At 39.7% G+C, this 17,955-nt stretch overlaps 1 protein-coding gene across 1 annotated transcript in view; it reads left to right on the top strand.

Moving 5' to 3' along the window:
- Positions 1-17,955, top strand: part of chchd6.S (coiled-coil-helix-coiled-coil-helix domain containing 6 S homeolog) — a gene marked incomplete at its 5' end in the record, with an annotated part of 240,562 nt that overhangs the window by 110,848 nt on the left and 111,759 nt on the right. The window contains one exon of the mRNA XM_018259891.1: positions 13,669-13,739. Within this exon, the coding sequence (XP_018115380.1) occupies positions 13,669-13,739 (71 nt within the window). The remainder of the gene's footprint in view (positions 1-13,668; positions 13,740-17,955) is intronic.

Here is a 17,955-nt window from a genome sequence, read left to right as displayed (position 1 = left end):
GGCGGCCCTGCCCCCAAGTATAAAGGGACTTTCCTTCTCCTTTAAGAACTACTGGCCAAGATAGGATTGTTTATGCTGGAGAAACTTACAACTTTTTATACCCCTTCTAATAGAAAAATGAGTAAAAGAGAGCATATACAAGATGCGCTAAGCTACTAAATTGTGGGCTGGACTTTCAACAGGCCTCCCCACCGAATATCTGGCTTATCTTTGGACAGGTTTGATAATGTCATCAGACAATGAGCGCAATACCAGATTTATGTGGCCCAGATCTTGAGTGCCTAATTGGGCCCAGATCCATTTGTTTGGCCAGGTGAGCTGATTTGGTCATGTATTGCCATCATAAGTGGATGGAGCCTGCATCAAATAATGTATAGGAGTTGCTCTGGTTGCCTCCATTCATTCAGTTGCATCAAATAATGTATAGGAGTTGTTCTGGTTGCCTCCATTCATTCAGTTGCATCAAATAATGTATAGGAGTTGCTCTGGTTGTCTAGATTTCTTTTGCCTTTATTTATTGATATATTGTGTGATCTATTCCAATAGAATTTAGGTGATATTTTTTATCTTAGGGTTCTGCCTCCATTCATTCAGTTATCCCAAGAGGCATAACACCAGCATGATGTGTGTTTGAATGTACTAGACAGGCCCTGTATTTCTCTGGCTAAAAGATATTTATTTGAATATGTAATCCATATGGGGCATGGCTGCACAATCTCCCTCAGAGTCATGCACTTGGGTAAGATTTCTGCAGTGCGAGTTTATATTGTGACAGCCGTTTGTAAGCAGTACCCACTGTCACCTGTCATTCTCATTGTTCCGGTAGGGAATACACTAACTCAGGGGAACATGGCTTCTATATATAGGCAGAAAGCAGCTTAGCTGAGCGGAACAGCAGGTCCCACAATGGGGTGCAGCATCTCTGTGTGCCATTAAGGTGACTTGTTCTGGTCTCCCAGGTACCGCACTCATCATCATTTCTCTGTGCAGGGTGAACTCCACTTAATTAACTGTAATCTGTCTGAAATATACAATTTCCACAGTAGCTAAGTGGGTCCCCTTGATTCATATGAAACCAGGCAGTGATAGGCAGATTCCATTAATGCAAATGACAGGCCCGGTTGCTTATTTTCCTGAATATTCCATGTGTGCCATGAACCTTAAATTGCTGACTCGGTCATGAAGGGCCAGCAGCCTGTGTCAGGCACCTTTATTTACAACCCCTTTCCGCACCCATTCCTTCCTAAAAGATGTTTTGGGTATCCCATTCTTCAGTGGCATATCAAGATGTTTACTGGGCCCCTTAGCAAATTCAATTTAGGGCCCCAACATATCCAGAGGTTGACCTGTTTTACCAATATATGTTGAAATTGCTCATTCATTTGTGGAAAGGCCACCTAGGCCCGGGCCTAGGGCGGCAGGATTTTAGGGGGGCTGCATGTTGCCTAATCACACCCACATTGGTTCAAAAACACTGGAGATGCGCTGGAGATACAATCATTTTTTAAATTTCCCGTGCGACAATCCCCATCGCTCCTGCTCAGATGATGAAAAAATGATGTAAAATCAGGGAAATGTGTTAAAGTAACTTTTTCTTCAAGTACTGAAAGGATATAAGCACAGGAGTCTGTTTTACTTTGAGATACAATATTTAGTGTGTTAATAACAAGGGTTAAACATTGCGGTGTTAATGTTACACTATGGGGGGGGGGCACGTGCAAGACTCTCTGTCAGTCACATACACAACCTAAAGAATAAGTGATTGGTGCAGGACTGTATAAGGGAGAGAATAATTACAATTGACTATTTACAGGTAGAACCATGGCAACATATACATCTGGTTAGTATTTTAAACCTCTTTATTTCACTAATAATAACATTCATAGAGGGAAAAAAAAGAATATGCCAAGGTCTGCAATGTTATAGATAAAATACCTCCTTCCCTTATTCCTGTTGTCTCTCTTGCCTTTGTTCTGCCCCACTGTGATTACCCTTCTCCCCTCTCGCTCCCATGCAGTTCCATATGCTTTGCTCCTCACCATATGTGACTTATCACTGCTTGTGTTGGAGCCAATGTGCCCCTGAGTGAAGGAGAAACAGCAATGGCATTTCCAATTATGTTGATATAATATAATTACATTGATCAGCAGCACACAGGGGCCAATTGCTTCTTTACTGCTGTCACGTTTTGTGTTTCTACTGAACAAGCAAATCCCCAAACACATACAGTAGTACAGACATTAAAATTGGTACATTTTGTTTTAAACATGTTTTTTACCCAAAAACACACAGAAGGATCCATCCAACAAGCTTTAGTGCTCTCTCAAAATTCATTTTTATTTGCCTTTTTTAAATGGTGCCTTTCTCCATCCTAGAACTTAGATCTTTAGCTTTTTATTTGGGTCAGTGACCTTGGAATCTGCAGAACAGTGAGGCTGTAACTTTATTGCCATTATATTCAGGCCCTCGCCTACTCATCTATCATTCCAGCAAGGGGCTCGTATTTAAGGTCAGTAGCAATCTAAATGCCCTACTGGAGAACTGAAATACAATAGGGGGCAGATTTATCAATGGTTGAGTTTAAAATTTGAATTTTCGATTTTTTTATGGTCAAAATCGACTTCAAATTAGATTCGAGTTTTTCAAAAAAAATTTAATTTGATTTTCAAGATTTATCATGCTCTTTATCTTTTAAGAACTTGAATTTGACTATTCACCACCTAAAACCTGCCGAATTGCTGTTCTAGTCAATGGGAGGCGTCCATAGATCAATTTGGAGTTGTTTGCAGCCTTCCGGACATTCAAGTCTTTTAAATCCTAATTGAAGTTAATTCGGGTCGATTTAATTCACCCGAATTTGAAAAATTCTGTTTTTTTTTTTATAAATTTAGATTGGTCGGATTTCGAATTCATGGTAGTTGAAGGGGGTTTTTAAAAACTCACGTGAATTCTAAATTCGACCTTTGATAAATGTGCCTCTAGGAGTAACATAATTAAAAAAAACAAAAAAAACCCAGATATGAAATAAGTGAAAACAAGATGTTTGTTAACTAGCTTGCATTTCGACTCTGTTCCTGATTGCGATCTGCGCTACACCCACATTTCGATTAGGATCGTAGGATCTGTTTAAAAATTCAACAATGATTTATATCATTAACAAATTGTCCCCAGTCAGCAAAAGATAATTCCCTTTCCTGAGAGCAGGGATTATTAGAGATTCATTTTGATGGGTAATTATGACCATCTTTTTGTTTTAGGCTTCCCCTTGTCCTCATTTCTCAACCACATAAAACCCACTGCCTAATAGTAAACTCCATGGTGGTAATCGCAGAGCAGGAGTATGCACAATGGACTAAAAGCTTGCCATTGAGACTGGGATCTGAAGTGCAGACATTGGGTGATGGCAGATGCCAACCCTGCTGCATTTTAGTAGTGGGTACTGGGGAACAGTTGACATTTAGGGGCAGATTTATCAAGGGTCGAATTTCAAAGTGATGTGAGTTTTTTGAATTCCCATAACTTTGAAATTCGAATAAAAAAAACAAAGACCAACCAAAATATTTTTTTTTTTTTTTGCGGGTGAATAGGCAGTATTCAATCGTTCGAAGTACGATCTAATTCGATTTGAAGTATTTAAAAAAAAAACTTTTTCAAAATGTCCACCTATTGACTCCAAATAGGTTCTAGGAGGTCCCCCAAAGGCTAAAACAGCAATTCGGCAGGTTTTAGATGGTAAATCGAAGTTGCATTTTTATAGAGACCGTACATGATAAATTTCGATATTCTAATTTTCTAATTTTTTTCAAATCGAATTTGGATTATTCCCAAGTACACAGAAATAGCTCAAAATTAAATTTTTTTTACTTTGAATTTTCAATTCGACCCTTGATAAATCTGCCCCTAAGTCAGTGGGGTTGATGTGCTTGGAGAGTTGGAAGATGCTGTGCAGTTCAAAATCAATGATGATGGCTGTTACCTTACCTTCAGTTTGTAAATCTGTTAACCAGTTTCCATAGAAATGTTCCATAAACATGAGCAGCTCTGAACCGACGCAACCTACTAGATTCTTCCCCTCCCCAGGCTTCTCCTTCCTCAACCTGTCCGTACCCTGTTCCTATGTACTCATTGGTGGGTTGTTCTACACGTAGCTGTTTATTGATGTTTAAAGAGCAAATCACCCAATTAGGTGTGTCCGGGCATTTATTTTTTAGAACATAATGACTCTTTACAAACTTTATGTACAAAATAAAGTTTAAAAAAAAGTCTATTTTTAAATGGCTAATATTTCATCCCCTAACCAAAAGAACATGGTTTTCCCTATGTTGTTAGCCTCTACCCTTCTGGGAAGGTTTCCATTAAATGTTGGACATTGCTGGTGGGATTTGCTCTAATTCATACATAAGAAGTTGGGCACTGATGTTGGGGATCAGGCCTGGGTCACAGTTGGGGTTCCCAGGATAAGAAGTCAGCACTCACCATCCATAAACAGTCTTATTGGGTGCACGTCCCAGGCAGCCACTAGCAGCCCAAATTCAGGAACACTTTGCAAATAGACAGCACCAGACCAATAGGAATTTTCTTAAAAAGCCTTTATTTGAAGGAGTTTGTTCAGATGAAATACAGCAACATTTCAGGCTTACATTAGCCTTTCCTCAAGCTACTAAGTACACATGCATTAGCATTTAAAACAGTGCCATCTATTGGCGGCTACATCTTAATTAAACACAGATGAAAATCCTTAATTAAATTGAATATACACTGTTGCAAGTTAGAGTGAAACATTTTCAGATTTTGTGATACGTTCGTCTTTTGTTACACATTGCTGGATCGTGTCCATACAAAATATAGTAGTCCAAGAATAAATATCTGAAAAAGATTAAAAAAAAAACATTTAAAATCAACTGTTAAAAATTTGTTAAATTACCGGAAAATGTTGTGAAGTTCATATTCCCTGTTCAAGCAGTGGCGTAACTAGAAGTAACAGGGCCCCCCTGCAAAAGAAAAATTATGGGCCTCCCAAATTTTTATTAGGTAAACGTACGGTACTCGTCTCCACTCTCTGTCTCACATGCACAGCAGCAGCACAGGCAGCTCCGAGTCCGACCAGCCCGCTCCGAGTCCAGCAGTTACGCGGTGCCAGTGCAGACAGCCTAATCTTGCTTCTTCCGCTCTCCCTGCCTCACCTGCACCGTCCGTCACATCACAACGTGCGTCCACACGACGATTACACAAGAGGAAGAGGGAGGGCGGGCGGAAAGGCTGAGACGGCGAGCGAGACGCGAGTACAAACGAGCAGAGAGAGAGAGAGGGCGGAAGTAAGAATGAGGAGCGGTGCAGTACGGAGCAGGGAGGGCGGAAGGAAGAGGATCTATTCTCATCATCATGAGAGGGCGGACTCGGGAGTATGCCTGGAGAGGAGGTAGGGCCAGTGCAGTGCAGCAGTGGGGACGGATGTCACGGATGATGGATCAAACACCCGATGCGATGCTGGCTGCATTCATCAGGGACTGGCCCCCTCTCCTCCCGGGCCCCTCCGCAGCTGCGGGGTCTGCTTCCTCCCTAGTTACGCCACTGTGTTCAAGCCTAGAGGGGTAAGGGTACCTAACAGCCTAATCCACCTAGCTTCCTTTTTTAGTAGTTCCTTATTGCGCGTAATTTCGGGACCCCATCAAGAACCTGGTATTCTAACTGATGGACAACCTGTCCCTTCTCAACAAAATGACTAGCTACTGCATGTTCCACCTTTTTGGTCCATATGGCCGATTTTCTATCCCACATACTGTAGACCACATGGGCACTTGATAACATAAATTAAAAAAGAGAAAGAACAAGTATAGTTGCCTTTAATTTTTATGTGAGTACCCCTATGTGAGTGATAACCTCACCCTGCTGACAATTAGAGCAACAGTAACATGTTAAGCATGGGAAAGTACCCTGCTTCACTGGTCTCAGTACCTGTTGTGTCTTTTGATTACTGCCCAAATCGGATCTCACTAGGAGGGATCTCACAGTCTTGTTCTTTTTGTATGCCATAGTGGGAGATACCTGAAATTTCCTGTATATTGGGGATCACATCCTTCAGTAACCCCCAGTGTTAATTTATTATTTTAGAAACATGTGCCCTCAGGGAACTATACTTAGTAACAAATGTTAAACGTCCATCCTCTCCTGTTCTCTGTCTGGATTCTCTACCACTGCACGCTGTTCCTTCAGTAGAACTAAAAGGTAACCACTTTCCTGAAATTTTATGGACATTTTGTCTAACCTTCCCTGAAGGGAACTCGGGTCTGATACAATGCACTTAACTTGCTTAAATTGAGATTTGGGTAAAGATGTTTTTATATGCGAGGGATGAAATGAATCAAAGTGCACCACAGTTGGGGTTCCAACTTATCCCATAGATGTTCAGTTCGGTTGACAGCTCAAGTTCCATCCCCATTCCAGCAAACCCATTCTCTATGCTCCAGAGGGCAATTGCACTTCTCCATATTCCAGAGGCAGTGACCTGTACACCACTCCAGCTGACACTTGGCACGGGAAAGTAGAATTTCATTCAAATAACATTAGAGGACAATGTTTTAAAGAAAGTAGGAGTACCAAGAATAAAGCGGCTCTTTTCAAGTACAGGTATGGGGCCTATTATCCAGAATGCTCGGGACCTCGGGCTTTCCGGATAACAGATCTTTCTGTAATTTGGATCTTCATACCTTAAATCGAATTGAAAATTATGAAAACAATACATTAACCCAATGGGCTGGTTCTGCTTCCGATAAGGATTAATTATATCTTAGTTTGAATCAAGTACAAGCTACTGATTTGTTATTACAGAGAAAAAGGAATTCATTTTTAAACATTTGGATAAAAAGGAGTCTTTGGGAAACGGCCATTCCGTATTTCGGAACTTTCTGGATAAGGCGTTTCCGGATAAAGGATCCCATACCTGTGCAAAATTGTCTTTGACTTACACTGTTAGCTAAAGTCCTACATGGAACCAGTTTCTAAAACCCGAACCCGCGACCCGAACCGCAAACCCGCATATTTACCAACTTTGATCCTCAACCCGACCCGGACCTGCAACTGTCTTATTTGCAACCCGACCCGCAAACCCGCCGACCTCCATCAAACAGGAAGTGATGGTGCTGCAAACTGGAAGTGACATCGTCAAAACTGGGCAGAGACAGAAACAAGTTTTGTAAAACTTTAAAAGGAGTATAGACAATATTACAAAAATAAGAAATTTAGATGAGACTCGCAGCCCGACCCGCGGCTAAACCCGCACATGAAAGTCCCCCCTCATTCCGCAGGGTGCCCTCAGGTACCCGACCCGCTGCAGGACTCTACTTTAAGTTATTGCTGAACTACAAATCCCAGCACCATCCATGCCAGAAAAATGTATGTGTAACTTTGAAAAACCAACTGTACTAAGAAGAATAAAGATAGTGTTCTCTAATTAATCAGTATACATTAATAAATGAATTTGTGCAGGTGTAATTATTTTATCTCTATGTGAAGGCAACCCTATGAAGGTGACAGAATTATTTATATTATATCTTGTTCTTTCTGCTCTGAAATATAGAAGCAAGGCTGTAAAGATGAAAAAGATGCATTGTGTTTTCTATAATATCTGTCAATCAGCAACTCCAATATACATAAGTACAGAATTACTGTCACATTACAGTGACAGCAAATAGAAATAAGTTTGTAATGAGGTCTAGACAATGTTTTTGTTTGTTGTGTCAGTGACACATGCAGAGTTAAATATCAATATGTTTTATATGTACTGCTAAAATATTTCCAGTTTGCTGTGCAACTCAGTCCATAATATTGCCATCCTAATAACATCAAATGCTCAAATTTATTATGTCCTATTTTAATGACCCCCCCCCCCTCTTGTTGGACAAAATCAGGCAGTGATTGTTGAACATTTTCAGGCTCAGGCTCCCATAAATGTCCTTTGTTGAGAACCCCCTTAACAAAGTGATGCATATAATACAGAAACAATTCAGTTTTGTTCTAAGAATATCTAGGACAGCAAACAAGTGTTTGCTCCAAGTCTAACCTTAAAGGAGAAGTAAACCCTAAAAATGAATGTGGCTGAAAATGCCATATTTTATATACTGAACTTATTGCACGAGGCTAAAGTTTCAGCTTGTCAATAGCAGCAATGATCCAGGACTTCAAACTTGTCACAGGGGGTCACCATCTTGGAAAGTGTCTGTGACACTCACATGCTCAGTGGGCTCTGAGCAGCTGTTGAGAAGCTAAGCTTAGGGGGTCGTCACTAATTATCCAGCAGAAAATGAGGTTGGTCTGTAATATAAGCTGATGCTACAGGGCTGATTATTAAATTCTGATGCTAATTGCACTGGTTTCTGTGCTGCCATGTAGTAATTTTCTGTATTAATTACTAATCAGCCTTATATTGTGACATCTCTATTCTATGGGGCATATTTACTTAGGGTCGAATATCGAGGGTTAAATAACCCTCGATATTCAAAGATCGAAGTAAAATCCTTCGATTTCGAATATCGAAGTCGAAGGATTTACCGCACTCCGTTCGATCGAACGATCAAAGGAAAAATCGTTCGATCGAACGATTAAATCCTTCTAATCGAACGATTCAAAGGATTTTAATCCATCGATGAAAAAAAGCTTAGAAAGCCTATGGGGACCTTTCCCATAGGCTAACATTGAGGTTCGGTAGGTTTTACTTGGCGAAGTAGGGGGTCGAAATTTTTTTTAAAGAGACAGTACTTCGACTATCAAATGGTCAAATAGTCGAACGATTTTTAGTTCGGATCGTTCGATTCTAAGTCGTAGTCGAAGGTCGAAGTAGCCCAAAAAAAACGTTCGAAATTCAAAGTATTTTTTCTTCTATTCCTTCACTCGAGCTAAGTAAATGTGCCCCTATGTGTACTGTATATTGTGAGTGGGTCCCTAAGCTCAGTAAGTGACAGCAGCACAGAGCATGTGCAGTGAATCAGCAGAAAAGAAGATGGGGAGCTACTGGGGCATCTTTGGAGACACAGATCTTTACTGCTAAAGGGCTGTAGTTGACTTGGGCTGGTACAGAAGCACAAAACATAATGTACAACATTTCAAACTACTTCTTTAGTTAGGCTTTAGCTCTTTAATAGGCCTTCATGGAACTTGGCAGATCATGGAGGTTACTATTTTAGGCAAGCCTATGTTATTGTTAACATCACATAAGTCCTGTGCAGATCTAGACCTGCAACTCAAATTTTTACCTGCTTGGAGCCACTGCCCGACCCGACCTGCAGCTTGCTGATCTGCAAGCCCGCCGACCACCGTTAAAAAGAAAATGCTGTCGTTGCACACTGGAAGTGGTAATATCAAAAGTGGGCAGGGCCAGAAGAAATGTTCTTAAAAATGTGTAAACTTGATGGGCCCTAAACCCCCTACAGTGCAAACCTGGATCACACTGATAAATCAAAATCTGCCACTCATTAAGCTTACCTTGCTAGCTAGAGGCTCACAAATGAAGTTTGATAAAATATGGAGTCCGTGGTGGGAGGCGGGGCTGGGAGGTTGTGGTTCTCTTACATAACTTACGGTTTGTGGGAAATATAACATATGTACTCAAGAAAACCGATGTCTATAACAATTTAACCCTAATTGTGAGTTGCTCATTGAGTAAATGCTTCTGATTTAGAGACATTAAAGTATTCAGCCAAAGTACTGAAATATAACATCAATACTATGTTAAATACTTGAATATCTGTCATGGAAATTATATATAAATACCATTGCATTGATATGGCATGTTCTGTTTATGTTTGTTTTATGTTGTGAAAAACAATAAAAGTTTTATCTTTAAAAAATGTGTAAACTTGCCATACTGCCAAGCCGAGGGTCCTACTTGCAACCTGCGGGTACCTAACTCACTTCAGGTAACTTAGGGCTTCCCAGCTGACTAGTAGAATATTCTACTAACACCTTGAACAATGATTGTCTATTGAGGTTTATAATAAATTATGCTATGAGCATGTAGACATTTCAGGGGTCTTTGAAATATAAAGATGCCAAAGCTATAGGGATGTATAATGTTTGGTGTCCCACCATAATCTGATCTGCTTCACCTATTGGTCATCTGTCTTATTCTTTCTATGTTTTTTTATTTCTTCTTACACTGAACAAAGCAATGGCTGAAACACAAAGCAGCTTCACTGTCCAACTTCCTGGTTCTTCTGGCAGCTATGGGTGAAAGAGAAAAAAAGTTAAAGGAGAAGGAAGCTACAAAGCAGTTTATTGCCAATAGATTAGTCACAATAGTGCAAGCTATAACACTATATTTATTCTGTAGAATGCTTTACCATACCTGAGTAATCAGCTCTAGAAGCTCTCTGTTTGTTTAGGATAGCAGCTGCCATATTAGCTTGGTGTGACATCACTTCCTGCAGGAGTCTCTCCCTGCTCACTCATAGCTCTAGGCTCAGATTACAGCAGGGAGGGAGAGAGTAGCAAACTGAGCATGCTCAAGCTCTAGCCCTGAGGTTTTAAGATGAAAACAGGAAGTCTGATACAGAAGCCCATGTGTACACAATAGAAGGAAAGAAATGTTGTGTTTCTTTTGACAGAGGATTCACAGCAGCAGGGTTTTGAGAGTTTACTGGTATATTTATATAGACCATTCTGATAGCTTACTTAAACTTAGCCTTTCCTTTTCCTTTAATCAAATTACAAGTGCACAAATAAGCCCCCTGTGTAATGAAATCCTTATCTGAAAAGGAGTAGGTTGTTTATACAGAGCTCATTATCTCTGATTATGCTATCTTAATTACAGACAGAGAGAGAGGGAAAGAGAACAATTAGCAGTAAAATAAGTGATATGTAATTGAGAGAAATATAGGAAATATTGTTTTTTCTTAAACAAAAGAATGTTCAAAACCCAAATCCTGTGTATAATCTGGCCATATATTGCCTCTTTTAGAACTACTGAGGCATTTATAATACAGTAATCCACAGGCAGATGTGTAAAGGTCAAATCTCATTTACACAATTACATTTTGCTTCCCAGACCTATGCATCTGTTTTGTATATATTTGTAAAATAAAACAACATGGGGAGTGCCTAGCTGAATTCATATTTAAAGAAATACCAATTTTTTTATCCATTCAAAGGTGTGCGTTTGTTTAAATATTTACTGTTGCCTTTTTTTCCTATATGCTTTGAACTGCCAAATCAATGTCTAAGTACGTGGATATGATTCACATAAATATGCGTTGATTCTAGTTCTGCAGATCAGGCTATTGTTTGGCTAGTACAGGTATGGGACCTATTATACAGAATGCTCGGGACCTGGGGCTTTCTAGATCTTTCTGCAATTTGGATCTTCATGCTTATTGAAAATCATCAACAATAAATCCAATGGGCTGGTTCTGCTTTCAGTAAGGATTCATTATATATTACATACTTCCCAACTGTCCTGTTTTCATCGGGACAGTCCCGCTTTTGACAGCTCAACCCACAGTCCCTTGTTTGTACTGAAAAGACCTGACTTTCTCTGCACTGAACAGCGAGAAAAAGAAACAACGTTTCGAACTTAATTGGCTTTTAGCAGAGAGCCCAGAACAGCCACAGCAGAAGATAAGATACTTTGTAACAATTAAAGGGCAATTTACCTTCATTAGCAAAACTGTGATAACTGGAAAACAAACAGAAAGATGTTCAAACTTTCATAACCTGACAAATTTTGTAAAAATGAACATGGTAATTAGGGGGTGTGACCTCAAAAATGAGCATGGTCAAAAAAAATTCCACCGCAATACACACAGCAAATTTTTTTGTCTCTCTTTTGATTTCCGAAATGTTGGGAGGTATGATATTAGTTTGGATCAAGTACAAGCTACTGTTTTGTTATTACAGAGAAAAGGCGAATTATTTTAAAAATTTGTATTATTTGGATAAAATGGAGTCTATGGGAGACTGTGTGTGTGTGTATATATATATATATATATATATATATATATATATAAGTTCAAAGGGGATGAAAGGTGAATATATATATATATATATATATATATATATATATATATATATATATATATATACATATATATATATATATATATATATATATATATATATATATATATATATATATATATATATATATATATATATACATATATACACACTATATTGCTATAGTGTTATTACTCTAACCCCAATGTCTCAGATTCCTAAGAGAATGAATAGTTTGGGAAAGGGAAATATACAGGTTTACTGGAGATTCACCATGCTGAGCCTAAGCAAAATAACTTCAATGGAAATGCTCATCAGAATGAAACCTTTATTATTTCCTTTGAACTGAATTTGTATAGAGCAAGGAAGAGGAGCAAAGCAAAACCAATATTATTGTAACTGCATTGGAAGTATCTATTACGGACTAGCCTGCAAATGATTTTCTAATACAGGTTTGGGACCTGTTATTCAGAATGCTCAGGACCTGGTGTTTTCTGGATAATGGATCATTTCCGTAATTTGTATCTTCGTAACGTAAGTCTTCTAGAAAATCATGTAAACATTAAATAAACCCAACAGGCTGGTTTTGCTTCCAATAAGGATTAATTATATCTTAGTTGGGATCAAGTACAACCTACTGTTTCATTATTACAGAGAAAAAGGAAAGCATTTTTAAAAATTTGGATTATTTGATTATAATGAAGTCTATGGGTGATGGCATTTCCATAATTCTGAGCTTTCTGGATAACGGGTTACCAGATAATGGGTTTCCGGATAACGAATCCCATTCCTGTATGTTTTCATTTAGCCCATATGAAGATTTTTTTTTTGTGTGTGAATGTAATATACTTGTAATATACGAAAAATGATGTTCCATTTTCAAGATAGATAAAGTTAACTGTCACCCCCAACAGCAGCACCAATCTTTTCTGATAAGTTGCTGCTGGGGTCTGGCTGGAGTTCATTGTAAGGCACCAGTAGCTTTTGGGGACAAGTGCCGTAATTCCTGTTCCATCCTGACAAACGGATTTTGGGCTGACTGCAACTGTAATGACACTTACAAAGATATCTGATCTTTCTAGAGGAGATCAAAAGTGCAATTTCTAGCCAAGTTTCTTACCCTTGGCTGCAAGGGGGAGATGCAACACAATAGAGCTGAAAATCTTCAGCACAAGTACACTGTGTCTTTTAATTTGTTCCCCTGCGGCAATACACACTGTATGCAAATCTGTTGCTAGGGTCAAAATTACCCTAGCAACCATGCACTGATTTTGATAAGAGACTGGAATATGAATAGGAGAGGCCCAAATAGAAAGATGAGTCATAAAAAGTAGCAATAACAATACATTTGTCGCTTTACAGAGCATTCGTTTTTAGATGGAGGTTAGTGACCCCCATTTGAAAACTGGAAAGCGTCAGAAAAAAAGGCAAATAATTCAATGACTATGAAAAATAAATATTGAAGACCACAGTTGCTTAGAATTGGCCATTCTATAGCATACTAAAAATTAACTTAAAGGTTAACCACCACTTTAAGCTTATAAATATTCTTAAAGGGGGGACACACTACATTTTTTTTTAGGATAGTTCCCCTTGAAGTGAAACATCTGGTAATTGCAGCCTCAGAAGCCCAGGTGAAAGCCGAGTAACCAAACCTTTGCCATTTTTCTTTCTCTCTTTCAGAACTTGGAGATTTACAAACTGACTGCAGAGCAGTTCCACACGGCGGCCTCAAACGCAGAGTTGCGCGTAAAGTAAGTGATCACATTTGTCCTACAATAGAAGTGTATTGGGTAGGGAGGTCCTATAGGTTAACCACAGGGTCTTCTTAGACATTTTACGATGTAAGCCAGTGGTCCCCAACCAGTAGCTCGTGAGCAACATGTTGCTCTCCAACCCCTTGGATGTTGCTCTCCGTGGTCTTAAAGCAGGAGCTTATTTTTGAATTCCAGGCTTGGAGGCGAGTTTTAGTTGTATAAAAACCAGGTACACTGCCAAACAGAGTCTCAATGTTGGCTGACAATCCACATAGGGGCTACTAAATGGCCAATCACAGCCCTTATTTGGTACCCCAAGAACATTTTTCATGCTAGTGTTGCTCCCCAACTCCTTGTTGCTCACGGGTTCAAAAGGTTGGGGATCCCTGATGTAAGCAGTACCTGTACACCATTAGCTGGGGAGTCCCCAACCTTCAAGTGCTCTATCTGTGTTTGTCCTACAATAGAAGTGTATTGGGTAGGGAGGTCCTATAGGTTAACCACAGGGTCTTCTTAGACATTTTACGATGTAAGCCAGTGGTCCCCAACCAGTAGCTCGTGAGCAACATGTTGCTCTCCAACCCCTTGGATGTTGCTCTCCGTGGTCTTAAAGCAGGAGCTTATTTTTGAATTCCAGGCTTGGAGGCGAGTTTTAGTTGTATAAAAACCAGGTACACTGCCAAACAGAGTCTCAATGTTGGCTGACAATCCACATAGGGGCTACTAAATGGCCAATCACAGCCCTTATTTGGTACCCCAAGAACATTTTTCATGCTAGTGTTGCTCCCCAACTCCTTGTTGCTCACGGGTTCAAAAGGTTGGGGATCCCTGATGTAAGCAGTACCTGTACACCATTAGCTGGGGAGTCCCCAACCTTCAAGTGCTCTATCTGTGTTTGGGGTGTGTGGTTTGGTCTACTCGTGTACCAAGTGCATTAGCAGCATTTCGTTGGCCCCTTAAAGTGGACCTGTCACCCAGACATAAAAAGCTGTATAATAAAAGTCCTTTTCAAATTAAACATGAAACCCAATTTTTTTTATTAAAGCATTCATAGCTGTTGTAAAATCATTTAAAAAGCTCAGCTGTCAATCAAATATTGTCTGCCCCTCCTCTATGCCTTAGGCAGACAATTACTTTCCATTCAGCACTTCCTAGATTCCACTGCTCTCCCCAAATTCCCCCGTTCTCTTTACCATTTAATTGAGTAACCAGGGCATGGGGATGAACAACTGGTCCCCCATTCTGGTGCACAAACAAGATTCTGAGATGACACAAGGCTTGTCTTAATAACAGTGTCCACAAAATGGCTCCTGCCTGCTTGCTATAATTATGAATTCCCAGACTGATGGAAACAAGATTCAAATAATTTATACAGTGTAATTAAAGTTTATTTTGCTTGACTAACATGATAAAATAGGATTTGGAATAATTTTTTTGGGTGACAGGTCCCCTTTAATATTGTTGGTATAATTTCCCTAGGTAAAATAAACCCCCCCCCCATAAAAAATTCCAATTTGATGGCTGACTGACTGAGGTGTAGCTAAAGACAAATTCAGAAAAAATGTTTTTAAATGTTGTGCAAAAGACAAAATCTGAAAAGTGTCTGGTTAAAAGACAAATTCACAAAAGTGGAGATAGAGGTTTGTGAATTTGTTGGGAAATCCGACACTTTTATCTCCACTTTTATTTTGTCTCAATATCACCACTTTTGTGAATTCCCCCAATGAGTCTCTACATTGAGTAGCATAGTGATGGAATGTTTACCTAGCTCTTACTGATCAGCTGAGCTTACAATCTAAGGTCCAAATCCTTTGGATCTTAGTTTGGGTCAGTTTTGGAGTGACCCACACAGACTTGTATAATATAAAATCCTGGCAAACAGGGCCCAGGCCAGAATCAAACTCTGGACCCCCATGCTGAAAGGCATCAGTGATCAGCCATATAATTCAACTTCAGGATACGTAAATGATTCTTCCATAATAACAAGCTTAAACGGCTGTCAATTGCTCCCTGCATGCGCACATTCCACACAACGCTCTCTATTTATCTCTTCCATTTGATGCTCGCTGTAGCTTCAGTACATACTGATCCTTTTGTCTGCTTTTACCTTGACACTTTTATTTGTGTTTCCCCATATATACATATGGCATGGAGGCCGCTAAGCGCAAAAGCTTTGTGGGAGATTAACCCCTCTTGTACAGAGCACGTTAGCGACCTCCATTTAAGACGTAAGGATGGAAGAACTTTGAGAGAGGAGGTTGCCAAGTAACAAAGTTTCACCAGTTAGTAGAGTGATAGGTGACAAAAGCATCAGGTAGAGACCGTCTGGATTACAGTCCTCCATCTGTAGCTTCTCAGCTGTCACTCCCGTTGCACATGCACACTGAGCCATAAGGTCCTTGAAAGTCAATTGGAAGACTGATTTATGCAGAATAAAAGCTTTTTTCATAATAGCCCAGAATTTCTACGATCTCCCACCAGACGCATGGGAGATGGTGTTGTTGCTAGGCAACACGGTGACGCAGATTCAATTTATCTCCTTCCACTTCTGAAAGAATTTGGTAAGGCGGCTAGGAGAAGCTAATTAAAGGTGGTGAATAGTGATGAGCGATCAGTCCCCGTTTCACTTTGCCTAAAAATTTGCTAAACTGCAAAAATTTCCAAACGGTGAAAAATTCACAAAACGCATTGAGGTCAATGGGCGTCAACATTATATTTTATGCGCTGCCTTGTTTTTTACGAGTGTGACAGTTTTTCTCGCTCCAAATGCATTAAAGTCAATGGGTGTTTATACTTATGGCTACTTTTTTTTATCCAAATGCAATAAAGTCGGTGGGTGTTTTTATCCAAATGCAATAAAGTACATTTTTTCTTTTGGCTTCTTTTTTATCCAAATGCATTAAAGTCAATGGGGCGTTTTTTCTTTTGGCTTCTTTTTTATCCAAATGCAGTAAAGTCAGTGGGTGTTTTTTCTTATGGCTACTTTTTTGTCCAAGTGCATTAAAGTCAATGGGCATATTTTCTTATGGCGATTTTTTCCCCCAAATGCATTAAAGTCAATAGGTGTTTTTTCTATGGGAGTTTTTCTCTGCGACTTTTTTGTTGCAGCGAATTTTTCTGCTGTGAATTTTAGCTGCAATTTCGTGAAAGAATTTGCAGATGTTGACATGCGGAGTCTGGTCGAAAATCCATGGCAGGTGAAAAAATTCTCCCATCTTTAGTGGTGAAGTATACTCCATGGGCCCACTGGACCTCAGAGGGGTCACCTAATTAGCCATCCGCTTCCATGCCCCTATGCATAGGATGAAGGTTCTGGTTTGTATTTCACCCTTGAAAAAATAAATATATAAACCCAAAATGAAGCATTCTCTTTAGAATCTGCAGTTGCCAACAGCTTGAAGGCCGGGTTTAGCCTGGTAGTGCTCAGCATGGCAGAAAGTCAAGCTGTTACAGTGTGTTTAATTGTGAGGTTGTATTTCAATTATTGCTGATGACTTGTACTAAACATTAGCAATGCAGCTATAAAAGGCGCAAAGAACTTCTACAGAGAAATAGATTTCAAGGCAAAGATGTAAGAACTGAACTTCAAGAATTACCCTCGGTTGGGAGTTGCAGCAGGTAGCCTGGGTCAAAAGCAAGGTGGTTAGGTCAGATCCTAAGCCAAGAGGCAATTGTTCTTAGCAAAATTGTAGGCAGCACTAGAATAGAAGTTGTTAGTTGAATAATAAAACTGGCCACCTTTGTGTATGGCCACCTCTCTACTGTTCCATTCGTTCAGGACCACCTCCAGAGCTGTGGCTCCTCTTTACATGATTTGGGTCCTCTAAAAACATTTTCCATTAGGACAGTAATTCATTGTCCACCAGGGTTGTATGATTATTGGTCTCAGAAGCCCACGTACTAGTGATGGGCGAATCTGACCTGCTAAAAATGAACGAAACAGCAAAAATATTTACCAAACGCATTGAAGTCAATGGGCATTATCTTAACATTTTTTTAACTACCCATTAGTGCATTTTTTCCAGCCAAAACACAGCAAAATATCATGCTCGTCCCTACACATACATGCTCAAATGTAGGGTTGCTACCTGGCTGGTGTTTTACTGACCAAAATGGTTAAATATCTGCCAAGGCTGGGGCCGGTATTACAAATATACCATACCTCCCAAATGTCCCGTTTTCTGTGGGACTGTCGATTTTGACAGCTCAACCC

This window comes from Xenopus laevis, chromosome 4S, assembly GCF_017654675.1.
Source record: "Xenopus laevis strain J_2021 chromosome 4S, Xenopus_laevis_v10.1, whole genome shotgun sequence".
In the NCBI taxonomy this organism is placed as follows: domain Eukaryota; kingdom Metazoa; phylum Chordata; class Amphibia; order Anura; family Pipidae; genus Xenopus; species Xenopus laevis.
Note: the sequence above shows the minus strand (reverse complement) of the source record. Positions and strands in the feature narration are given on the sequence as shown.